Source organism: Chionomys nivalis, chromosome 21 (genome assembly GCF_950005125.1).
Source record: "Chionomys nivalis chromosome 21, mChiNiv1.1, whole genome shotgun sequence".
NCBI lineage: Eukaryota > Metazoa > Chordata > Mammalia > Rodentia > Cricetidae > Chionomys > Chionomys nivalis.
In genome coordinates, this window is record NC_080106.1 from 41,871,846 (window position 1) to 41,897,437 (window position 25,592).

General features: G+C 51.8%; 2 protein-coding genes across 2 annotated transcripts; both read right to left on the reverse strand.

The window, feature by feature from the left end:
* Positions 1–1,199: 1,199 nt before the first annotated feature.
* On the reverse strand, positions 1,200–23,836 carry Prkaca (protein kinase cAMP-activated catalytic subunit alpha). Its single transcript, XM_057753912.1, has 10 exons — positions 23,563–23,836; positions 15,814–15,875; positions 15,327–15,455; positions 10,943–11,041; positions 8,511–8,593; positions 6,603–6,729; positions 6,419–6,514; positions 6,099–6,221; positions 1,817–1,981; positions 1,200–1,458 (listed from the first exon to the last, which is right to left on the reverse strand). Exons 1-10 carry the CDS (start codon positions 23,606–23,608, stop codon positions 1,333–1,335), a joined length of 1,056 nt encoding a protein of 351 aa, XP_057609895.1. The 5' UTR covers positions 23,609–23,836; the 3' UTR covers positions 1,200–1,332.
* Smim46 (small integral membrane protein 46) lies at positions 17,953–18,102 on the reverse strand. Its single transcript, XM_057753913.1, has one exon. The coding sequence runs from the start codon at positions 18,100–18,102 to the stop codon at positions 17,953–17,955; it is 150 nt and encodes a 49-aa protein (XP_057609896.1).
* Positions 23,837–25,592: the final 1,756 nt, after the last annotated feature.

Sequence of the window (25,592 nt, forward strand, 5' to 3'; positions counted from 1 at the left end):
CTTCCTCCAGTGCCCCTTCGGTCCAGGACTAGACGAAGTAGGGGTGCGAGCAGATTTGAAGACCCCGAACTCAGGGTCAAAGGACAGTTTGCCCACCCCACCCCTCCTTTCTCTGGCTGGGCGGAGGAAGTGCAGGAATTCCAGCTAAGCCCGGTTTCTCCAGGGTCCCCGAGCCGGGGTCTCCAGAGCCTGGACGCTGAGGTCCGAAATTCCCTTTCCAACACCCTGAGGGTGTGACGGTGTGATCGAAGTCGGGAATACCAGCGACACTTTTATTTTAAAACAAAACTTTATTGGTAATAGTTTTCAAATATGTTTACAACAGCACACTGTTCAAGAGGAAGTCTCTCCTTCCAGCACACAGGTTGAACGGCCCCCCTCGCCCACCCGGGGCCCCCCTCGCCCACCCGGGGCCCCCACCCAGGCCTGAGAGCTCCTCCTGTTTGGGAGAAGTTACAAGAGGGACAAACACAGGGATAACTGGGATAATTTCCCCAGTCTCTCCCGGCTTTCTATTGAGAGAAAAGCACAATCAGACTTGGGGTGCAGTGAGTGGGGGTGCACAGCAAGAAGTGATGGACAGCTGACAGCTAAGCTAGAAGTGAGGTGCCCAGGATCGGGAGGGGCTTCTTAAGGGGGCTGATGCGCGGAAGAATTGGCATGAGACCCCTGGAGAGGGGGGGCCGGGAAGCTAGCAGCACAGGGCGAGGTTCAAAGCCCAGTTCCTTCCTTGACAAGAGTCAGTTGGCTACCCCGGCCTCACCAGAGTGGATTTGGGGAGTGGCGAGGGGTTTGGGGAGGGGTGGGACACTTTGGAGGGTGGGAGGCACTGGTGGAACTTAATTTAAATGAAAATTTTAAAAAAAAGAAAAAAAAGAAAAAAGAAAAAAAAATCTACTAGCAAGCAGCCCTCTGTACATGTGACTAAAATCTCCCTTTCCAAGTAGGACTGCATGGAAGGGAAGGTTGGCTTTTCTGTTCGTCCTTAGTGTCCAGTGCTGGCTTGGGGGTGGAGGCTGGGGCAAATTTGCGCCCCTCTTTCCAGACCCTGCCCTTGGATACACCAATAAGACTGGGTGTGACTGGAGCTGAGAAATCCATTGAAAACAGGCAGAGACGTGTGGGGGAGAAGGGGAGCAGCTGATGTTGCCCCTTCCCCATATCTGGCTTTCCTGCTCTCCCTAACCTGGGGGTGTAGAGTGGGTGTTAATTTAGATGCATGGAACTCTAGGGCCCTCTGGCTGTTCGATCCAACCCTCCCACCCCCAACCAGAAAAAAAAAAAAAAGAAAAAGAAAGAATGAAAGAAAACCCATGGGGCACAAGCACACCCCTAAAACTCAGTAAACTCCTTGCCACATTTCTCATTGATGGAGACCCGGATCTCTTCCTCCTCATAGTCGTCAAAGTTACTCGTGTCCCCAGGGCCTTTAAACTTTGGTATGAAGGGAGCTTCCACCTGGAGAAGGATCGAGAATCGCCCAGAGCTCATTAGCTGACCTCACACCAGTACAACAATAAAGATGAATGGCATAATATTCAGGAGACACTGCTGTGGCCCAGGCCTGTGCTCAACGTTAGGGTACTGTGTCTTCTTTGCATCCCAACTTACCAAATGGAAGTCATTTCCCAGAGAATATTTCCTGCCCAAGACCACAAAGTGGCCAGAAGACCCCAGCATCCCATGTCCAGTCCCTTACCAGCTCCAGGAAGCCTTTTGGTGTTTGATCCTGGGCTTAACAGGCCATTCACAAGGTCCCATCGCTGTCTCCTTCCCTTTCCCCAACTCTGGACATGCTGGGAAAAATGAAGCCCACCTTTCTCTGATAGATGGCAATCCAGTCAGTCGTGGCAAACCACTTGTGGTTCTTAATGTCATTGACCCCATTCTTGAGGTTCCCAAAGCGCTTGGTGAGATCCACCTGCAGAAGGTTCCGTAGCAGGTCCTTCAAGTCGGAGCTGAAGTGGGATGGGAACCGCACCTGGAAGGGGGTGCAGATAGAATGGGGTGCTGCTCACAGATTCAGGGGTACACAACGTTGCCTTTTCCACTTTTTGAGACAGTAACCCCCCCCCAAAAAAAAACACACGCACAGGATATCTCTGAGTAGCCATGGCTTCTGAGTAGGTCTAGCTGTCCTGGAACTCAGAAATCCATCTGCATCTGCCTCCCCAGTGCTGGGATTAAATTTGAGCTCCACCACTCCATGCACGACAGGATTTTAACATGTAGCTAAGCTGGGCCTTAAACATCTGAGTGTGAGAACTTCAGGCGTTTATCACTACACTCTGGCTGGATGGTACCTGTCTTATCTAACAGTCCTACAGGGGGAAATCTGTTAAGATGGCTTGTTGGAGTGTGGTGGCACTCGTTTATAATCCCAGCCCTCAGACAGAGGCAGGCAGGTCTTTGTGACTGAGTTATTTAAGGCCAGCCAAGGCTACATAAAACCTTGCCTCAAAAGAAAGAAAGGAATTTAAAAAAAGAAGGCTCACTGTTGGACCAATGGATGGCTCTGCTCTTGCAGAGGACCCACATGGTGCCTCACAACCACCTGTAACTCCAGTCTCAGGGGATCCAATGCCTTTGGCCTACAAGGGTACCTATACTATGTGTACACACCTACAGACACACAAATATACACAAACTGAAAAACTAAAGTAAGTAAAGTGTAAACAGAAATGGCTTGTTGGAGCTAGCCTACTGCGCTGCAGCAGGTCAGTAGATCACCGCACACAGCACTCTGCCTTTAGGCCCCAGCAGCCATGCAAACAAAAAAATAGTTATATGCTGAGTCCCCTCTGGGTTTGCTGGTTTAGGAATTCTGGGTAAGGGCTGAGAATCAACTATCCCAAGGTCACAGGAAACAACTGTAGGAGGTTTATCTCAGGTCTGAAGACTTAGATCCTCGGCTAGGATTCTTCAGCCAGCTCTGCTGGAGTCTGAGGGCTTCTGAAGTAAGGATATTTCCTTTCTCACTCGGCATTCCTTCAGGGCCAATTCTTCCAGCCATCCACCTCCAGAGGCTTTGCACATCCCTGAACAGCCTCTGGATTTATACCGGTAAGAACTACTTCCAGGGCTGGAGAGATGACTCTGAGGTTAAAAGCACTGGCTGTTCTTCCAAAGGTCCTGAGTTCAATTCCCAGCAACCACATGGTGGCTCATAACTATCTGTAATGAGATCTGGTGCCCTCTTCTTACCTGCAGGCATGCATGCAGACAGAATACTGTATACATAGGGAGGGGAGTGGAGAAAAATGTATAGCTCAATAAAAAAGTTAAAAAACAAACAAACAAAACAAAACAAAAAAAAAACAAAAACAAAAGAACTGACTTCCAGGAGCCAAGGGTACCGGCACAAGCCTGTCATTCCTGCACCTTGGGGGCTAATGCAGGAAGGTTGAGTGCCAGGGATACACAGTGAGACCCTGCTGTAAAAGAAACAAAACAGGGGCTGGAGAGATGGCTCAGAGGTTAAGAGCATTGCCTGCTCTTCCAAAGGTCCTGAGTTCAACTCCCAGCAACCACATGGTGGCTCACAACCATCTGTAATGGCATCTGGTGCCCTCTTCTGGCACGCAGGCATACACACAGACAGAATATTGTATACATAATAAATATATAAATAAATATTAAAAAAAAAAAGAGAAACAAAACAAGCAGGGTGGTCGTGGCACACATCTTTAATCCCAGCACTTGGGAGGCAGAGGCAGGCAGATCTCTGTGAGTTCCAGGCCAGCCTGGTCTACAAAGTGAGTTCCAGGACAGGCACCAAAGCTACAAAGAAACCCTGTCTCAAAAAAAAAAAAAAGAAAGAAAAAGAAAGAAAAGAAACAAAATGAAAACACAAAAGGGCTGGAGAAAAGGCTCAGCAGGTAAAGGTACTTCTTGCCAAGCCTGATAATCTGAGCTTGACAGCCAAGGCGCACATGGTGGAGGAGAGGAATGATTCCTGAAAGCTGACACAGGCACAATGAACAGATGTAAACAAACTGAAAGAAAAAAACAGTAGAGAAAGGAAGAAAAGAAAGGAGGAAGGAGGAAAGGAAGAAAGGGAAGGCAACCCAGCAAGAGAAGCAGACCCAAACAAAGAAAAGAAAGACAAAAGAAAACCAACTGGTCCCTGCTACTCCTCTCCCGGCTGTGTGACCTTGGCCAGGGTCCTTAACCTCTCCAGGCCACGTCCCAGGGTTCTGTGTGGTGAGATAACGTGATCAGGGCCCGTGGGAACTGTAAATTGCTACAAAGAAGGGGATTATGCTCAGCCGTGTGCAGCGCACGCCTGTTAACCTAACCCAGGACTTGGGAGGCAGCAGCAGGACCCTGAGTTCAAGGGTGACCTTGATTACATGTGGAGCTGAAGTCCAACCTGGGACTCTTGTTTTTAAAACAACACAAGGGAATTCCCTCGCTTTCTCCTCACATCACTTCTGTGGTTGGTGTTTTTTTTTTTTTTTTTTTTTTTCGGTTTTTCAAGACAGGGTTTCTCCGTGTAACAGCCCTAGCTGTCCTGGAACTAGCTTTGTAGACCAGTCTGGCCTCAAATCACAGACATCCACCTGTCTCTGTCTCCCATCTGCTGGAATTAAAAGTGGGCGCCACCACCGCCCAGCCCATGGACTTTTTTGTACTAAGCCACCATCTTTGACATTTCAATTTTCCATTTAGTGTTTCCTCTGAGTGACATCCTTAACAGGTCTAAAATCTCTTTATCTAACCTCACAACAATCCTCCTGCCTCAGCCTTTTGAATGCTAGGATAAAAAGCACTTGGTAGATAGATTTCTGTGTCTGTATTTGCTATCAGCCTAGTGTACATAGTAAATCTAACCTAATCAGGGCTACAAAGTGAGACCCTGTGTCAAAAAAAAAAAAAAAAAAAAAAAAAAAAAAAAAAAAAAAAGAAAGAAAGAAAGAAAGAAAAAAAAAAAGAAAAGCAGCGAAGCTCATGCTGCCACGCCCCCTGGCTGTCTGCTGCTTCTCCTCTCTGATGGGAGGTGCTCATTTTTCACTCACAGGCGATGGTGAGTGTGTGCCCAGCCCTGAGTTCCCAGAGGTCAGATGGCTGATGGGTAAATGAGGCTCAGAGAACCAAAGTAGGGTTGTCTCCACTTCACCTAGTAGCTGTGGCAGGGCTGGGACCTGGAGCCGGGCTGTGCCCACAACTGTCTGAGCATATGGAGACTTGGAACCAACCGGCGGCTAAAGAGAGTGGGGTGACAGTCAGGCTCCCCTGCAAGGTAGGGTTGCTGAACACAGGACTGGGGCTCCCACTTACTTCTCATGGCGCAAACTCAGATCGGTCACAGTCCCTTTCTGAACCCCAGTTTCCTCACCTCTCCTACGGGGTGCCCTTTCCTCGGGACATGGCTGGAGAGTGGCCCAGGGCTAATGAACGCTGGGGACAGGGACGGTCCCCCTGAAAGGAGCACTGCGGGGTTGTCTCTGTGACCAGCTGGTCTGGACCACCACTAAAGAGTGCTGTGCCACCGTGCCAGGGTGACTAAGGAGACCCCACGTCTAGAAAGAGTATATAGCTACAGCAGGATGAGGTTTGCTGGTATGGCTGGGGCAGACACACGGGAACAAGTTTGTTCTGGTCTGTCAGGGCAGCACTTCCTGTATCCAGGGTTCTGATGTGGCTCAGGCTTACTCAGTTCTGTCAGTTGTGAGATAGATGCTCCAAAGCATTGGTGAGAGAGAAAGAGAGACAGAGAGAGACAGAGACAGAGAGAGAGACAGAGAGAGAAAGACAAAGAGAGAGACAGAGAGCACCACTCCTCACTTGAGGAGTTCCCACATTATGTCGACAGTGGTGTTCCACGGTGGGCAGGACCAGGGGCACAGCTGTGTGTGTGTCTGTGTTGCTGGGGTATCCATGCTAGGCCACTGCTCTACTACTGAGTCACACCCCTCTTCCTTGATTTTTCTGTTTCACTAGTTAGCCCAGGCTCTCTTGGAAATTTCTATGTGGCCCAGGCTGGCCTCAGATGCTCCTGCCTCAGGCTCCTGGATGTTACGGTGATGGGTTGGTGGGGGAAATGTGGAAGGCGGTTTCGGTTCCTTCCAGGGATGAGCTCCATATCCTGGCCTCACCTTCCCAGAGACGATTTTCTCATAGATCTGGATAGGCTGGTCAGCGAAGAAGGGCGGGTAACCAGCAGCCATCTCGTAGATGAGGACCCCGAGAGCCCACCAGTCCACAGCCTTGTTGTAGCCCTAGAGCAAGATGGGGGGCCATTCGATGAAGCAAGAAGGTGAAGAGGAGATGATTCCTCAGGGGCAGGGTGGGCTAGTGAGGTGGAGCAGGCCTCAGGGGCGGGGCAGGCTGGTGAGGTGGAGCAGGCCTCAGGGGCGGGGCAGGCTGGTGAGGTGGAGCAGGCCTCAGGGGCGGGGCAGGCTGGTGAGGTGCCTACTTTGCTTAGGATAATCTCAGGGGCCAAGTACTCAGGGGTCCCACACAAGGTCCAAGTACGGCCTTTCACACGCTTGGCAAAACCGAAGTCTGTCACCTGTAGGCACAAGAATAGGAAGTAGTAGGTAGAAGAAGGGCTGCAGGCTTCCATGTGCCCGGGAGCACCCTCCCCCGGCCACGGGCACCTGAATATAGCCCTGCTGGTCGATGAGAAGGTTCTCGGGCTTCAGGTCCCGGTAGATGAGGTCCAGGGAGTGCAGATACTCAAAGGTCAGGACGATCTGTGCCGCGTAGAAACGGGCGTGGGGCTCACTGGTGGGGACAAGCCAGGAGGGGATGTGTGGGTGAGCATGACCACATCCAAGTGGTCCAGCAAGTGGGTCTATGTGCCCACAGAGTAAGACATCCCGTGTCTAGCTAATCAAAACGTAGATTCAAGGCTGGGCATGATGCCATGCTCTAGTAGTTCCAGCTATGAGGGGGGCTGAGGTAGGGGGCTTACATGACCCCAGGATTCCAAGACAACCCGGGTAACACAGACCCAACCAGTAGTGCAAAAACTGGGGAGCCTGACATGGTGGCACATATCTGTCATCAGGGCACTGGGAGGCAGAGGCAGAAGGACTGACGTATGTCTGAGGCCAGGCTGGACTACATTATGCATTTCAGGCCGGCCCAGACTACTTAGTGAGACCCTGTGTTAAAAACAAAAACAACAACAACAACAAAAACATGAAGCTTTCCACCTCCCCAGATGCTAAGCTGTACAATTCTATACCAAACTCAGCAAAAAGAAACTCGAGCTGGAAGGCTTAGAGGGGACAAGCGCCTAGGTGAGGAGTCACCTTACCCAACCAAGGAGGCAGTTTAAGGGGTTTTATCTGATAATCAGTTTTGGAAGAAAGTCACCAGGGTCCAGACAAGTGTCAAAACAAAGGCCACCTTGCCAGGCACAATGGCGTACACCTTGAACGCCAGTGTTCCAGAGACCTGTAAGCTTTAGGTCGGTCTGGTCTACAGGTAAGTTCCAGGTCAGCCAAAGTTACATAAAGAGACCCTGTTTCAAAACCAAACAAAAATAACCCCCAAACACCCCATAGGGTCAACCACCAAGGGCTACAGGTAAAGCGAAGCTGAAGCTCACAAAACGAGGACAACTTTTAGAGAGCCCCCAGGGAGAAAGTACCAGCAAGGAGGGCAGCCACAGGGCAGGAGGCAGCCACACGGAAGGGAGGAGGGCTTTAGGGAAAAGGAAATGCAAGGGACCAGAAACCATGCTCAGGGCCTGGCCAGCATTTGAAAGATGACAGAAATGAAAGGGAAGGTCGTGCGCTCGCTCCTAAGGCAACCCTCACAGAGGCTCACAGAGACTTCGCTTTCTGATTTGGTTTTGAAGGCGGTTGCTTGTGTTTGAGAAAGGGGCTTTTTATGCAGCCTAGGCTAGCCTCGAACTCCTGATCCTCCTGCCTCGATATCCTCAGTGCTGGGACTAGAGGTGTGCACCACCGACACTTGACAAGATGTTTGGATTTTAGTGTATACAAGATATATTTATATCTACTTGTTAAGTGACAAGTATAAAATTTAAAACTACATAAAATTATCCACTAATTTAAAAAAATCTTGCTAGGTGCAATGGTGAGTTTCTGTGGTTCCAGGAAGCTCAGAGAGAAGAAGAGAGTCCGCTAGGATTTGAAGGTTAGCCTGGACTACATAGTATGATCGATCGATCCCCCCCCCCCCCCGTTTCTGTCCTGGTCACTCAGCTTGGCTGGCTGAAACATCACAAATTGCTTAGCATAACAGGAACAAAACGTCACAGGGACTGAGTGTGGTGACAGCCGCCTGTCACATCAGCACTCAGGAGGCAGGACCAAGAGGATCTTGAGCCAAAGACCAGCTCTGGCTCTATAGCAAGACCCCATCAATAAACAACACACACACCAAGACCCTATCAATAAACAACACACACAAACAAAACAAAACAAAATCCCACCAGAACCCAGAGACATCACTTTCCATTTCTAAGCAGACTGGACTCTTCTATGTCCCTGGATAGTGGCCCCTGGGTAGCAGGGGTGGGGCCTGCTTACCTGAACCTTCCGATCCGTCGTAAGTGGGAGAACATCTCCCCACCAGGCACATACTCCATGACCATGTATAAGTTTGAGTTGTCCTGTGGGAGGAAAAGCGAGTCAAGGCCCTGTCTCCAGGCACTGGGCCCCAGCTGAAGACCACAGTGGCCTGGAGGAGCAAGCACAAACCCCCAGTGACAACTATCTTCCCAACGGCCCATGCTTCAAGCACCAGGAGCTGCATTTTCTCTGGGAGCAGGAAGAGGCAGCTGCTACTTTGTTCTCACAGGGGAGAAGGAGAGGACTTGGGCCCTGGCTAGCTGTAGTTCTGCAGTGGCTACTGTTTCAACCTCAGTTCCATCATCTGCCAAACAGGTAAGACAGGTCACAGAATTTGCAGGACCCAGAACAAAACCATGTGGGGCAGGGTGGTACACAGCTGGAGTCTCAGCTGCTGGGGTGGATGAAGACTCTGAGATCAGCCTGGGCTGGAGAGTAAGAAGAAAACATAAGCCCTGCCGGGCGGTGGTGGCACACACCTTTAATTCCAGCACTTGGGAGGCAGAGGCAGGCGGATCTCTGTGAGTTCGAGACCAGCCTGGTCTACAGAGCTAGTTCCAGGACAGGCTCCAAAGCCACAGAGAAACCCTGTCTCGAAAAACCAAAAAAAAAAAAAAAAAGAAAACATAAGCCCTGCTAAGAACAAAAGTCTGACAGGTTGCCAGAGAGGTAGCTCTGCCTTTCCACGCTCACCACCAAAAGAACAGAAGGTTATTATGGGACTGGGGACGCAGCTCAACTGTGGAACACTTGTCTCCCACACACATAGCCCCGAGTTCCATTTCCAACACCTCAAGAAACAAAACAAAATTGATAAGGAGCCATGTTGTACACCTATGATTCCAGCTCTCGGAAGCTCAGGCAGGAGGGATGGTGAATTCTGGGCCAGCTTGGGCTACCTACTGAGACCCTGTCTCAAAAAACAAAAACTAGGGGCTGGAGAGATGGCTCAGTGGTTAAGAGCATTGCCTGCTCTTCCAAAGGTCCTGAGTTCAATTCCCAGCAACCACATGGTGGCTCACAACCATCTGTAATGAGATCTGGTGCCCTCTTCTGGCCTACAGACATACACACAGACAGAATATTGTATACATAATAAATAAATAAATAAATAAATAAATAAATAAATAAAAAACCCAAAAACTATGCCAGGCATGGTGGCTCATTCCTTTGATCCCAACACTTGGGAGGCAGAGGCAGGCAGATCTCTGAGTTTGAGGCCAGCCTGGTCTACAGATCAAGTTTCAGGACAGCCAGGGCTACACAGAGGAATTCTGCCTTGAAAAAACAAAAACAAAAACAAATTAAAAAACTATGAACTTCTGTACAGCTTCTGCATGGGGAACTTCTGGGACGGGCTCTGTGGGGACAGGGTCTGTGGGGACGGGCTCTGGTGGGGACGGGCTCTATGGGGACAGGGTCTGTGGGGACGGGCTCTGTGGGGACAGGGTCTATGGGGACAGGGTCTGTGGGGAAAGGGTCTATGGGGACAGGGTCTATGGGGACAGGGTCTATGGGGACAGGGTCTATGGGGACAGGGTCTGTGGGGACAGGGTCTGTGGGGACAGGCTCTGGGGGGACAGGGTCCATGGGGACGGGCTCTGGTGGGGACGGGCTCTATGGGGACAGGGTCTGTGGGGACGGGCTCTGTGGGGACAGGGTCTGTGGGGACGGGCTCTATGGGGACAGGGTCTATGGGGACAGGGTCTGTGGGGAAAGGGTCTATGGGGACAGGGTCTATGGGGACAGGGTCTGTGGGGACAGGCTCTGTGGGGACGGGCTCTATGGGGACAGGGTCTGTGGGGACGGGCTCTGTGGGGACAGGGTCTGTGGGGACAGGCTCTGGTGGGGATGGGCTCTGTGGGGACGGGCTCTGGTGGGGACGGGCTCTGTGGGGACGGGCTCTGGTGGGGACGGGGTCTGGTGGGGACAGGCTCTGCTGACAGTCTGCCTAAGAGGCATTCCCACAGGCTCTTATGCACCTGCGAGAACTCCTTACTCTTACAACCTCACAATAGGAGGGCTGTTCTGAGTCCCATTTCACAGATGAGAAGAGCAAGGCCCAGTGTGGTCAGTGCCTCTCCTGCAGGGCACAGGGAGGCGCAGCTCCCTGGTTGCCGAGTGGCAGTAAGGGTTCCTGGAATGAGTCAGGGTGGTGACTCTGGAGGTCACTCAGGCTCGGTGACGCCCGGTTACTGAACTAGCAGTTGACTAGCTGAAGAGCTCAACTGGAGGGGCCAGGGCCCCAGTCCACCCGTTTCTGGCATTCTTCCTCCAAGGGTCTTCTTCCTTCAAAGTGGGTGGTGCCAGCCCAGGGGATCAGGAGGCCATGCTCAGCATGGGCCCGGAGCCACCCTCCACCCTCTTGAAGCCCTGGCTGTGGTCCTTACCTTGAAGGAGAATTCAAGTCTGACCAGGAACGGGAAGTTGACAGCCTGCAGGATGCGTTTCTCATTTAGAGTGTGCTCAATCTGCTTCAGCTTCACCACCTGAGGCAGAAAAAGAGGTGTGGGAGGGGCCTCATTCCCTAGGCTTGGTCAGTACCAGGAAGATGGGAGTGGAGGCTATTTCTTTAGCCAGATATCCACGGCCCTGGCTGCGTGCTAAGAGCTGAGAGCCCTTACGTGGCGCACAACTAGGGCAGAAAGCATGTGTAGGAGCCCCCAAAACCAGAAGAATTTTGGGGGAGGGAGCCTGGGTCTTACAAAGGCCCCTATCAGACACCTGGAAAAGTCTGGAAAGTGGGGGGGGAGGGGGGACCAGAGAAGGCTGCCTGCAAGGGTAGGAGACTTAATGACACCAGCGAGTCCCCAAAGGCATGGCAGCTTAGAAACCAGTTTTTCTTTTTCTGGTCAAGCACTTGTTTTTTTTTTAAATCTCTTGCCAGGTCAGACATGGGGCCCAGGACTTTGCATGTGCTAGATTAGCTCCTGATGGCCGAAACTCTAAATTTATCTTTATTTGTATTTATGTTGTGGGCAACCTGTTCATGCCAAGGCATACATGTGGAGGTCAGAGAACAAGCTGAGGAAGTCTGTCCCCCTTTTTCTCGTGAGTCCTGGAGGTCAAATTTGGGTCATCAGGCTTGGCGGCACCTTTCTCTGCTGAACCATGTTGCCAGCGCCCCCTCAGCAACAGGCGCATATGAAACAACTGTGCCCTGGCAAGGCTGTCAGTCTCTGCATCCTTTCTTGCCTTTCCACGGATTTGCAGGTACAAGATGACCTGGCTTTGGTGTACACTTGAGAGACTGAGGCAGGAGGATCTGGGGTTCAAGAACAACTCTGCCTACACAGAAGCGCCAGCCTAGGCTACGTGAGATCCTATCTCAAAACACACTCACACATACACAAACACATACTTACACACACACACACACACACACACCGAAAATAAAATTCAGTGCATTCCAAACTACTTAGCATGAAAAAAAATCACAAACTGTTTCACTGTGATCTCTGCATTCAGGAAGACCTCACGTGTGAGGGCAGCCTGGGCTACATACCAAGACCTTGCCTCAAAAACAGGACTGTCAAATTTGATCCAAATCTGGTGAGCTGAGTTCAATTTCTAGAACCTACATGGCAAAAAGAGAGAACGACTCCTGCTGTCCTCTGTCCTCTACAGTGTTGCTGTGGCTCTCATCTCCCAGCCCCCAATAAAAAAAATGTAACAAAAACAAAAGGAACAGCAGCAACTGAGCCTAGTGTGGCAGTGCATGCAGTCTAAAAATCCCAGCACTGAGGAGGCAGAGCAAGCAGGAGCTCAGGGCTAGCCTCGGCTACACAGAATTTGAAGGTAGTGGTGCATGCCTTTAATCCCAGCACTTTGAAGGCAGAGGGAGGCGAATCTCTGAGTTTGAGGTCAGCCTGGTCTACAGAGTGAGTTCTAAGACAGGCTTCAAAAACAAAAACAAAAACAAACAAAAAGAATGTGAAGCTGGGCTTGGATAGATGACTGTGTCTTAAAACCAACCAACCAATCAGCTTTACGTACACTGGTAGCATAGAAATGACTATGATAGATCCACTGTATTAATTGCAAACATGGTTAAAATAAATTCCAGGGATGGGTATGTAGCCCAGTGGTAGATTAACAGATGTGGGTCTTGAGTTCTAGCCCCAGTAGCTGGAAAGAACAACAACAACACAACCACAACAACAACAACACAACCACAACAACAACAACAATAACAATAACAATAATAATAATTTCACCTGTTTCTTTGTATGCTTTTGATGGGCTAGCAAGAAAATGTCAAAATCCCTCTGTTAGGGTTCAGGGGCAGCTCAGTGGTAGAACAACTCCCTGGAATGTGAAAGACCCAGGACCACACACAAACAGAAATAAGGTCCAATGAAGAAGTCCTGTGACCCGTGCTGTGTCTCGGTGTCAGCATCAAACAGGACCAGAGATCTTCATGGGTCAAAATGATCTTAGTGGCTAAAAGCAAGTGTGAACGCATTTTGCAGAAGACTAAAGTTTGAGTCCCAGCACCCATGTCAGGTGGCTCACAAATGCCTCTAACTCTAGCTCCTGGGAGATCCAATGCCTCTAGCTGCCACAGGTACCTACAAACACACCCGCAGGTGTGCTCACACCTGCATCCACAGGCACACGTGCTCACACACACACACAGTTTTAAGGAAGTCATTATGGAAGGGTTGGGGGATGGCTCAGTTGGTAAAGTGCCCACAGCAGAAGCATGAGGTCCTGAGTTCAGATCTTCAGCACCCATGGAAAAGCCAGGTGTGGTGGTATGCACCTACAACCCCAGCATCGGTAGGGGAAGACAGGTGATTCCCTGGTGCTTGGTGGCCAGCCAGTCCCACTCCAAGCTTGGTAAAATAAAGTGGAGAGCCAGGCGTGGTATTGCATTGCCTTCCAGGAGGCAGAGGAAGGCAGATATCTTTAGTTTGAGGCCAGTTCGAGGCCAGCCTGGTTTACAGAGTGAGTTCCAGGGATAACCAGGGCTACAGAGAGAAACATGATGATGATGATGACGATGAGATGATGATGGTGATGAGGACCACGACGATGATGGTGACCACGACGATGATGGTGAACATGGACAGTGACTAAAGGAGAGACCTGGTATAGATCTTATATCTCTACCTCGTACATGCATACACAGACACAAAAACACACACTTGTACATATGCAGTCCTTATGAAAAGCTGCAAATGGTGGCACACACCTGTCACCCAGGTACTCTGGAAGCAGAGGCAGGAGGATCTCAAGTTTGAAGGCAGTTTGGCTACAAAGCGAGACTCCATTTCCAAACAAAGTTTTTTTGTTATTTTAAGGCAGGGTACCACACAGCCAGGATGACCTCGATTTCCTCATGCACCTACTCCTCTCCTCAGTGCTGGGATGTTCCCTCACACACAGCTTTAAAATAAAATTCCGTGTGGGTCTGTGTATGCATTCATGTGTGCACACACATGTTGAGGATGATCATGGGGAGCTTCCTCAATCAGAGAGGCAGGTGGATCTCTGAGTTCAAGGACAGCCAGAGCTACACAGAGAAACCCGATCTCATAAAACTATTCTGCGTGTTTGTGTGCGTCCAGGTGTGTGTACCATGGCACGTGTGAAGATCAGAGGATAACTGGGTATAGGTCCTTGCCTTCCAACTTGCTTAATGGTAGGCTCCTGTCTGCTGCTACACAGGATAGGCTGGATGCCGTGAGCTCCCTCCCAGGAGTCCTGACATGAACAGTGCTGCTGTGCTGGGCTTTGTGTGCACCCTGGGGACTGAACTCAGATCCCCATGCTTGCCTGTAAGGTGACTAGTCCACCAGGGCTATCTCTTCAGCCTTCTAACTTGTACGTTTCTTTCTTTAAATTCACTTTCTGTATGTGGGGGGGTGCATGCTTATGCCATGACACACTTGGAGAGGTCAGAGGACACTTGATCTTGGCCAAAGGACAACTTGTAGGAGTGGTTCTCTTCTTCCACCATGTGGGCTCTGGGGACTGAACTAAGGTTATCATACTTCGTGGCAAGCGCCTTTAACTCACTGAACCATCTCTCCACTCCCATCCTCTACTGCACTGTTTTGAAACAGCTGGTCAACAAGCCACACACACACACACACACACTAATACATTTTTCAAAGAACTTCTGTCTAAGTTCAGCGATGGTGGCGCATATCTTTAATTCCAGCACTGAGAAGGCAGAAGCAGGTAAATCTCTGCCAGTTCAAGGCCAACCCCTGGTCTACAAAGTGCTACATAGAGAAACCCTATCTTGAAAAACAAAACAAAACAAAAAAAGGAACTGTGTAAACCTTACTTTCTCTGAACACCTGTGTGTTTGTGTGTCCTTGGGGCTGACAGACTGTGGAGGACAAGGGGACTCATGGGGACAGGTTCAAAGACACTACTGAGTACAGATGGCATAGTTCGCAGAGTTCTGGCCTGTGTGTGCAGCAACACTGTGACCCTCATATCCTTTCCCACTTCCTTCATCTTTTGCAGAGGTGAGGATGGAACCTGGGGCCTTGAGAATGTTGGTCAAGTGCTCTGCCTCTGAGCTGCACCCTAACAGTGGACATTCAACCACCAGTGGAGATCTTTGTGAGTTCGAGGACAGCCTGGTCTACAAAGCGAGTTCCAGGACAGTCAGGGCTGGTACACAGAGAAACCCTATCTCGAAAAGCCAGAAAAAAACAACAAAAAACCCACCAGTGGAATACTTACAAAGCCTAAGACAAGACGCACATACACATCCATGTCCCTCTCCTGAGCTCAGCAGTGTTTGGTCCTTACCTTCTGTTTGTCCAAGATCTTCATGGCGTAGTGGTTCCCGGTCTCCTTGTGCTTCACAAGCATCACTCGCCCGAAGGAGCCGGTGCCAAGGGTCTTGATTCTATCAAACTGGTCCAACTGGGCTGTATTCTGTGGACAGAGATGGGAGGGCTCAGGGGTGCCTCTCTGCATACTTCTGGTCTGGGGAGTCCCCTATGCCACCGGCAGAGGGGGCCCTGGGGAATGGGTGGAGACGACCCAGGGGACATTCTTCCAGGCAGGGTGGCAGGGGCCAGATCCGGCCTTGGCCTGGGGCCCAGGGGCTGCTGGCAGCTGCATGGTGAGCAGGGGCTGCCAGGTGCAAGGGTACAAATGGGGTGGGGGCCTGGTGATGAGAAGCAGGGGTCACTGTGGGCATGTTAGAAAGGAATGGGGCAGGGCTGGGTAAGGCACACAGCGGCAGAGCTAGGTACTGTCCGCTGGGAACTGCTCAGTCTGAGGTGCTTACCTGAGAAGGGCTCTCCCATTTTTTCAGGAAGTCTTCCTTGGCCTTGGCTAGGAACTCTTTCACTGGGGGGAGAGAGAGAAGGTTAGGGGGAGAGTCCCTGCTTCAAGGCACATCAAGATTTTCCGCTCTGGTGGAAAGTGGGGTGCAGCTGTTTCAAGTCAGAGTCTGATATTTTACCAGTGTCTTTGGGGGATCCTAGAGGCAACCTGGGGAATCATGATTGGACTGGGGCCTGAGTACCGTTTTAATTACAGAGGTGGGTCCCAGATTCTGGTAACTCCTAAACAGGGCTCACGGAGACACAGGGGTGCACAGGACCAAGAGGCACATAGGCCAGCCCACCCCACACTCCCTAGCACTGACAGACATTCCTTGGCCAGGACTGTGCCAGCTGAGGTATTTATAGCCTCTGATCTGGCTGCTCGTCTGTTGAGGCCAGGCTCTTGTGGAGGCCTGTAGGGGTAGTGTAGCAGGCGCCCTTGGGGGGGCTCAGCTGTCACCTTGGCCCCTGTTGACTCTGTGCCTGCTTCTGCTGAGGGGCTGCCTCCCTTCAGGCACACTCCTCCCTGGCACCTGCAGCATCCTGAGGCCAGCATCTCATTTCCTAATGTAGAAGATGTCCCTGGTAACTGGCTGGACACCCACTTCATCCACACTCTTATTTGATCTACCTGACAACCTTCCTTCCATCTATCTGTTTTACTCAGTTAACAGCTCAGAAAAATGAGGCCTCATGACAGTTCACTGCTGTGCACAGCCTCTGAGAGGCAGCTAGGGGACAACTTCAGGACAGGAGCTCAGAGTGGGTCCGGATCATGATGGGCTATGCATCTCTAGACAACTCATCTAATCTTTCTGGGTCTCAATTTTCCACATGAACAAATGGGGATAAAGCACTGACGATCTTGTAGGGTGGTGGGGTAGAGTCATAAAAGCCAGGTGTATGGTACAGAAATGCCAGTTGTGACAGCTGATAGCTGTGATACTAACCTTAGTAGGCAACTCAACTAAAACCCTAGCAGCTGGACACACCTGTGAGGGGTTTCTTTGTTAGACCATGCGAGGTGGGAAGACCCACCGTAAGCCCCCACAAAGGACATGGAGAAGAACATGCTGCTGTGGCCTGCTTGTCCTCTCTAGCACTGGCAAGGCCATCTGTCCTGCTGCCGAGGTGTTTGTTCCTTTGCTGGTATCAGAACCTAGTTCTTCAGTATTTCATTGCAGACTGAAAAGCAGCAGTTGCCCAGGAATCTTCCAGAACTCCAGCACTACTGGGGCTGCTGAGACATCCAGTCTTAGGCTTGAACAACTACCCAAACCACAGCCTGCGAGCCACTCTAGTAAATAAATCCCATACATAAATATTCATTCTGCCAGTTCTGTTCCTTCAGAGAACTATGGGTAATACTTTCTTGTTTTTCCCTTTGAGACAGGATATCTCTCTATATAGTCCTGGCTGTCTTGGAACTCACTATGTAGACCAGATTAGCCTCAAACTCACAGAGATCCACCTCTGCTCCCATCTCTGTCTCCTGAGTGCTAGGATTAAAGGCACAGGTCACCACAGCCAGCCCCTCTCTTGATTTTTTTGAGACAAGACCTTACACTGTAGAACAGGATGACAGGACACTATGTAGCTCAGGATGGCCTTGAACTCAGAGCAGTTCTCCTGGCTCAGGTTCCCTAGTACTGGGACAGGTCAGGGAGCAGGGAGGACAGGACCAAGAGGAACAGGCTTAGAGTAAAGGCTTAGGCTTACAAGATCAAGACTTTGGAAGCTGAGGCAGGATTCTGAGTTCAAGGCCAGCCTAGAATGTTTAGCAAGAACCTGTGCTGAGGGAAGAGACTGGCGCTGTAGCTCGGCAGCAGCGCACTTCCCAGCATGCACAAGACAACACAAAAGAAAAACCTCAGCTGCAGTCCCTGAACTAGGAAGCTGAGACAGCAAGCTCTCACACAAGGCAGGCCTCTGGAGAAGTAAACAAAGAAAGCAAAGGCGATGGTGCTGCACACACAGCAGGAACTATGTGTAGCCCCCGACGGAGCCCACTTACCTGCTGCCTGCCTCTCCCAGCACAGCGTGGCATGGGGGTTAGGGAGCATGGGCAAATCTGGGGCCCCTCAGCTCCCAGCCAGGATTCAGGGTGCTGACTGGGGTTTTAGTCCCCAGAAAGTGCAGCGCAGGTAACCCAGGAAACGGACAGCCAGGTGGGCCCAGAGGAACAGCTGCAGCCACAGCTGGAAGGTGACATCGCCCTCCTGCTCACTACTTCCAGACCCCACATCCATCCCAGGTGGCCCTGGGTTCTATCTGCAATCTCCTCCTGGCTGGAGTAACCAGTGTGTCTTGGTAAGGTCTGGGGGTTGGGAAAGGAGTTGGTTGCCACGGAAGCATTTAAAGGCACCTGCTCCAGGCTGGCCAAGGTCTGCAGAGGCTCTCCTTGGCAGCGGGAGGTGGGAAGATTCTCTAGAGGGTGTCCCTCTGGCTGGCCTGCCCTTCCAGGGATGCCCATGGCTCCCAGTATGTCTCCCCCAGTGGTGTAGTCTGCACGAAGTCCATGGCCTGGAGTGCTGCCCAGAGGCAGAGGTGAAGGAGTTAAGGCCCCAGCCCAGGCACCAGGCACCAGCTCTCCAGAGGTTAAAGAAGCCCCAGAGCTTGTTAATTAGCTGCAAGAACAGCGGAGAGGAAGGCCTGGGTGGGAAACAGTGGCAAAAGCCACCTATCTTGTCTGAGTCTCCTCTCAGTAAGAAGCCCCCAAATCCTGCTACCCCCGAGAGAAATGGATACATCTGGGTCTCTGTCTTGTTCCTTTGCAGGGGCGAGAGGGGAACAGTGTCCTGGGATGTCCTTGGCCTCTGTCAAACCGTGCCCTGTGCTTGGCTCTGTTCTCAGCCATGAAAAGTCCAAACCGGAAATGAATGGCTAAACTTGAGTGGGGGAGGGGAAGGTAGCGTTAATCATCATCTTCCTTCTTTCCTGGCTCCCAAAGCTGAGAGCTCTACAGTGGCCTTCCTGGGGCTGCTGGGCACCCATAGACCCTGCTGAACAGGAAGTGGACAAGGAGGCTAGCGCAGCTGCTCTCAGTCTTCTCCCACTTGGAAGGGAAGGGTGTCATGGCCTCCACTCTCTGGATCTGATGTACTGAGAAAACTCCAGATACCTCTAGGAAAGTCAGTGCTACAGCAAGACGCAGAAATCACCTTGGATTCAAGCATGAGGGACACAGCAGCAGGCCAGAGTGCACTACACCGCACCCCCAGTTTGAGGAGGGCCCCGTCTGGCAGGGTCAGGGTACCAAGCTGGACTATACCCAGGTCTAAAATGGACCAATCCTCATTCTGGGCTGAATCCCAAGACTAGGTGGGACGACTCCACGCCCCGTCTGAGCTGGAGCTCCACTCCGGACAGACCATCTGCTTTGGTCTGAAATGAACCATTCATCTCTCTGCTCTTCTCTCTCAGGCCCCCTAGTCCAGGATGTTAAGAAATGAGGGGTTTCCAGGGATACCCACGGAGTCTTCAGATTCTTTCTCTCTACCTGCTCCCCTAAACCTCTATCACAGCCCCTCCCTGACTTAAGGGGCAGACAGTGCCTAGGAAGTTGCTATAGCAACAGGGCTCAGCCTCACCATCGTTGGAGCTGGAAGCCATCACTCAGTCTTTCTCAGGGCACTAGCACACTACGGTGGCTGGGAAGCCTCATAAGATCTGCTGCACCAGTGTGGCTGCCAGTCCTCAGGGCCCTGCCTGTAGAGGGAGCCAGGGAGTTGTAGGGTGGGAATAGGGTAAGAAACTCAACCTGTAGACTAGTCGGTGCAAGGGGAGGGCAGATAGAATCCTTCAAACTTCTGTTGGCCTGACTGGGCAAAAGGCAAAGCTGTCCGGGAAGACCCTCTTGGGCACCCATACAACTGCCAGTGGTAACAAGGGTTTGACCGTTGAACCTCTATAGGATGTTAGAAGACAAATCTTTCTATCCAGGAATGTCCTGAGGACGTCTTTCCTCAGTGACTGGACTGACTTGTCACGTGGACTTCTTCGGGGTTCCCTGTGGATCAACTCTCTGAGGTGTGTACTAGCTGAGACCTGAGCCCCACTTGGCTATTCGCACTGGCAGCCTCCTGGAACCTGACCTTTTCCCTCTGTCCTCTAGGCTTCCGGCCCATCAACATCCCTGGCATTTTAGGGTGCAGAATCCCCTTATCTTATTCCATCCTGGGTTGCTTCTAGACCCTTGCCCTCTTGGTCAAGGAGACAGCAAGCTTTGCCCCGCCTGGGCAAAGCCATGGCCGTGCAGTGGGTTGTAAGATACCTGCTTGGGGCCTAGGACGGCTTGGGTATCTTCCCAACCCGAGGGGTAAGTATGTGGCAGATGAAATGCAGGTGCCCCCTGCAGGCTGGTGTGGCTACTGCCCTAGTCCTGCTTACATGAGAGGAGACCCAGCTTTCCTCCTTCCTGTAAGAAGCTTCCGGGCAAAGGGACTCCCTTTCTCACCCCATTCTCTCTAGGGGTGGACGGATGCCTCTGACTAGGTCTCAGGGGCAGAGCACAAAATTATTATTATTTTTTTAGTGGTACTGAGGGTTGAACCTAGGGTCTTGAACATTCTATGCAGGCAATGTACCACTGAGCTGTGTCTCCAGCTCTTATTTACTTTTATTAAGTATTTATTATTACTTTTATTAAGATAGCTTCTCATTAAGTTGCCCAGACTATTTTAGGATTTAAGATTCTCTTGCTTTGGCCTCCCAAGAAGCTAGGTCAATAAGCCTGTACACCACTTCCATTTTGTTACATTGGTTTTTTGTTGTTGTTGTTTATTTGTTTTTGAGACAGGGTTTCTCTGTGTAGCATTGGTGCCTGTCCTGGAATTAGCTCTTGTAGACCAGGCTGGCCTTGAGCTCACACCTGCTTCTGCCTCCCAAGGGCTGGGGTTAAAGGCCTGGGTCACCATCGCCCGGTAGTTACATTGTATTTTAATGTTCGCCTAGCAGTTACATTGTATTTTAATGTACATCAGAGACTATAAAAGGCAATCTCTAACTGCTATAGCTTAGAACCTATGAACAAAAATGAGTACAGTCTTTACTTTTTTTTTTTTTTTTTTTTTAAAAAAGGCCATGTCTCCTTTGTAGCCCAGGCTGACCTCAAACTCAGGTCCTTTCTGACTCACAGTCCCTTGCTTGCTTGTTCCAGGCGGGAGTCGCTATGCCCGTCTTATTATTTTTAATTTTCCACATTTATTGTGTATGTACACGCACCTTGTGGAAGTCAGAGGACAACCTGTAGGAGCCAGTTCTCCTTCCACCATGTGGGTTCCAGGCAGACAATTCAAACTGGCATGTTTGGCTCAAAACAATCTTTACCTGTTGAGCCATCGTGATGAACACAGGTTTTATTTGTATCTTGATACAAGGTCTTGCTGTCACCCAAGCTAGCCTTTAACTCGTGGGCTCAAACAATCCTTCTGCCTCAGCCTCTTGAATGGCTGCTAGTACCAATATACACTACTATTCACAGTTTTGTGATTTTTTTTTTTAATCATTTTAAATTAGGAAAGTATGGCTGGGGTTTAACTCCTGTGGAGGCAGCTTAAGAATGTCTGGGCTGAAGGCTGGACATGGTGGCGCACACCTTTAATCCCAGCACTTGGGAATAAGAGAAAAGCGGATCTTTGGGAGTTTGAGGCCAGCCTGGTCTACAGATCAAGTTCCTGGCCAGGTGGAACTATACAGTGAGACCCTGTCTCAAAAAGTCAAAACAAATAAAAGAACATCTAAGTTGAGATGTTCTGGGGTCCAAGAGATCCGCTGGTAGGCAGATCTGGGTGTGAATCCTGCCTGTATGATGTCATCTGCGTCATCTGGAGAGAAATTATCAGAATAAGTGTATCTATGGAGACTATTTAAGTTAGAGCTCTCGGATGCCGATAAACAGTGGCTGGACTTCATCCCAATGAAACAGCTGGCCAACTCGGAGACTCTGATCTTTTTCTTGGGCTCTTTCCCCTCTGTGGCTCTTAGTTCCTGCTGAATCTGTTTGATATGCTTGAAGCTTTTCTAGCACTATGTTCAACTCTCAAAAGGGCCACTGCAGTATACAGTCCACTGCCAGGACCATCTACCTCCTGGGGGGCCTCACCTGCCAAGGGAGCTGGCCCTCCCCTTCCGTCTGGGCCCTTTTGAGTACTACCCACCTGCTCCTCTGTCATCAAGCCCTCAACTACAAGCACTTGCCTCTCCGTCCCCCGCCCATCGGTGACATGCCAGGCCTCTTAAGGCTGCTGTGCTGTCTGGAAGGAGGGGGGGAGGGGCAGAAAGTTCTTGGGCTTAGAAGCATTCTGGGGACTCAGATGCTGAGAAGGGCAGAGCTGGTCATAGCCTTCCTTTTGGGGAGGTCTGACTATTTCTGGGTAACCGAAGGGGTTCTCAGTGGCAGTCCAGCTTTAGCTTGGATTACACTATTTTAAGAGACGCAAATATTGGGAACAGGGCACAAGGCCCTTTCTGAAGGTATTTCAAATACAGAATTCTTCTATTTCAAATACAGTTTCTTTCCCTGGTTAAAAAAAAATTCAGCATGTTTAGGGATGGGGGCGGGGTGGGGTGGGGGGTGGAACACACCTCCCTTTGGGTGAGTCCTGGGTATGCACAGAATCCATCTCTCCTCAGCAAACCAAATCATTAGCCATCCTATTGCTGGATGGCGTTTCCCTACCCTTGCAATTCCTCCTTCTGACCATCCCAATTCAAGTCGAATGAGCCCTTGCTAACACTACATTTCATTCTCAGCCGTGAACTAGGAGGAGTGAAGCAGCCCCAGGGACTGGGTGAATGACAGAACCGCAGTTGTGAAACGACCATTTATTGGGGGGAGGGGGGGTGCTTCCAAGGAACCCAGAACTCAGGACAGGCCAGGAGATGAGAGAGTGCTCGGCCGATTTCCCCCACCCGTAACCCCAGAAAGAGGACAGACGCAATGGCTCTGAGCGAGGCCAGCTCGAACTTGGATCTGGAAGCGCAGAAGCCGCTCTCTAGGTTCATAAACAGTCTGCCACCCCAGCTAGGGCCAGACGCTTACGGAGGAGGCAGAGCGACAGGATGAGAGGGGCAGAGGGACCCAGAATGATCTTGTCCCCCATGCCAAGTGACACAGAAGGGGAAAACAATGCAGGAGGTGGCCCCGGGAAACGCTCATGGGAGCAGGGGGGCTTTGAGGTGGGGGCTGTGGTTAGGAGGATCACAGGCAGGGGTAGGGGAAAGATGGCGGGGGCTGGAGGGGGAGGGGTGTGGTCACCAAGTGGCCAAGGTCCCTGCAGAGTGGACCCCACAGCACTCCTGAGACTGGCAGGAGCCTGGATCAGGGTCAGGCATTGGGCTTGTGTGGAAAAGGTGAGTGACGAAGTGTGGGGAGGGATTAGAATCTGGGAAAAGGGAATAGAAGAGGAGGGGGTGGGGTGGTGACAGGGCCCCATCTGGGGCCCCGGCGGTCATACATGCAATGGTTGGCAGTGACAGCTGGGTGGGGGGGCACGGTCTTTGCAGTGGGGGATGGTTGGTCATAGGCACCGGGGCCCTACCGGGGGCAAGGTACGTCTGCGGTGCTTGGACCTCAGCGTGGACAGGCATCAGGCAGGGGTGCAGGCGGACAGGATTGGGGGGGCATGTGGGGGAGGGGCCATGCAGTGATGGGCAGAGCACGGGCAGGCCGCACGCAGCGGAGATCAGGGTGACGGCCGGGAACTCACCGCTCTCCTGCTCGCTGCCCTTCTTGGCGGCGGCGGCGTTGCCCATCGCGGCGGCGTCGCGGCCGGGGCCGGTCCCGGAGCTGCGGCGCGGCGGGTGCTAAGGCGGCCGGCGGCGCCGGAGCGCGCTGGGCAGCGGAGGCGGCGGCCCCTGGGGCTGGCTGCGCTGGCTGCGGCGCCACGACCCCCGCCCAGCCCCTGCTTCCCGCGTCTCTCTGCGCCCGCCCGCGGGGGAGCCTCAGCCCAAGTCCTCTGTCCGTGACGCCCCCGCAGCCCGCCGCCCATTGGTTCAGGCCTCCCTGATTGACAGCCCCACGCCGCTGTCTATTGGCCCGCCGAAACCTTCCCGCGCTACCATAGGCTCCCGGGTGCTTGACGCGAGTTGCAGGCGCTCAGCCACTCACGGGCTCGCGAGGCCACAGTCGGGCGGGCGATCGCCTGTGATTGGCCGAGAAGCCCTACAAGGCTTGGGGCTCGCCCTGCGAGGCTGCCCATTGGCTGAGACGCGCGGCTCCGGTCAGTGTCAGTCTCGGGGTGAGAGGGCGGAGCAGCTGCGCAGGCTGCGGCCCGGGCAGCGGGCGGGGCGACGGCTGGAGGGTAGCCGGGCGGCAGGCGCTCGCTGCGAGGTGCGGGAGGCGGTCCCGGCGCACGCCCGTGTGGCACCGTGAGCGCTGCAGTCTCCCGCCCCTGCCCAGTGCGGCAGCGGCCACGGGCCAGCGGAGGTTGACGCCACGGCGGACGGGCGCAGCGGCTTGTCCACCTGCCAGAGGGGGAGGGGCCGGCTGGCGCCGCGGGTCAGAGGTCGCCGGGCGCCGTTCGGCGTCATTCATAAGGCCTGAAGCTGGGCAGCAGTGACCCAGCCAGCTCGGGATTCGCCTCGTTTGCTCTCGCCACAACCGGAGCTGCAAGAGGATGCTGGACGCAGAAGTGAGGGCAGGCTGGGAGCGGGGGGATCTCAATGTCCACCGTTTACTGTGGCCCAGCCCTAGGGCTCTGAAAAGTAGTAACAACGACACTGGCCAAGTACATGACTTCTTGTTCTCAGCACGTTGGTACTGTCATACTCCCATTTTATGGACGAAGAATGATCAGACTGGTTCCTTGCTCTTAACTAAACTCCATTTGCCTGGACATTGCCAGCGTAACTTGCCCTCTGGGGGCAGGCAGGGAGCCATCCTCTTTAAGTTTAATTTTTATGCAATGCAGGGGTTGAACACAATGCTTATCAGCTGCTAAGCAATGATTTTACTCTTTCAAGTCTGCGCTGCCAGAACATGGTCAGTGTCCCACTGTGCCACTGACATCAGGGGCCTGAGCACTCTGCTGGAGGGGTCTCCTGCACACTAGGTTAGTGTTCAGAGCCCCCACCCTAATACACTGGATTCTGGTACACTTTCATTTTCCTGATGCCTGGGGCAACATAAACCATCTCCAGACATGCTAAATGTGCTCTGGGAAACAAAATTATCCACATCCCTACCAGAGAACCTCTGCAGTAGAGGGTGGCCAGGGTGGAAGGTGCTGAGGGGACAGAGTTAACTCTCCCTGGGCAGTTCATATCCAACTTATAAGCCAGCAACTGTATGCACTCTTGATGCTAGGTCAGCTGCAGTCTACCAGTGGGAAAAGTACCTGCCATAGAGCAGAGCTTCTCTGGATTATAGGAGCTGGCCGAACTGCCAAATGCTCCGTTTCTGATTTGGGGAGTCACACCATAGCTAAGTGAAATCATCTAAATTGTGGCGCTGTGTGTCCTTGGGTCGCAATGTTGCTCTATGCCTGTGGGTCAAGGTCAAAGAAAGATCACTGGGCATCAGTTAAACAACTTGGACAAAGAAAAACATTTGAGCCTCAGCTTGTGGTGCAAACTGTATAACAGGATGAGACTAACAGGGGAATAAGCAAGAGGAGAGGGGCCAGCCACTTTCAGAACGAGAGGTTACCCATAACACGGTGAAAGAGACAGGAGGCCAAAGAAGAAACAACATATATGTAAAAACAAATTTACAGAGGCTAGAGATGACTTAAGAGCA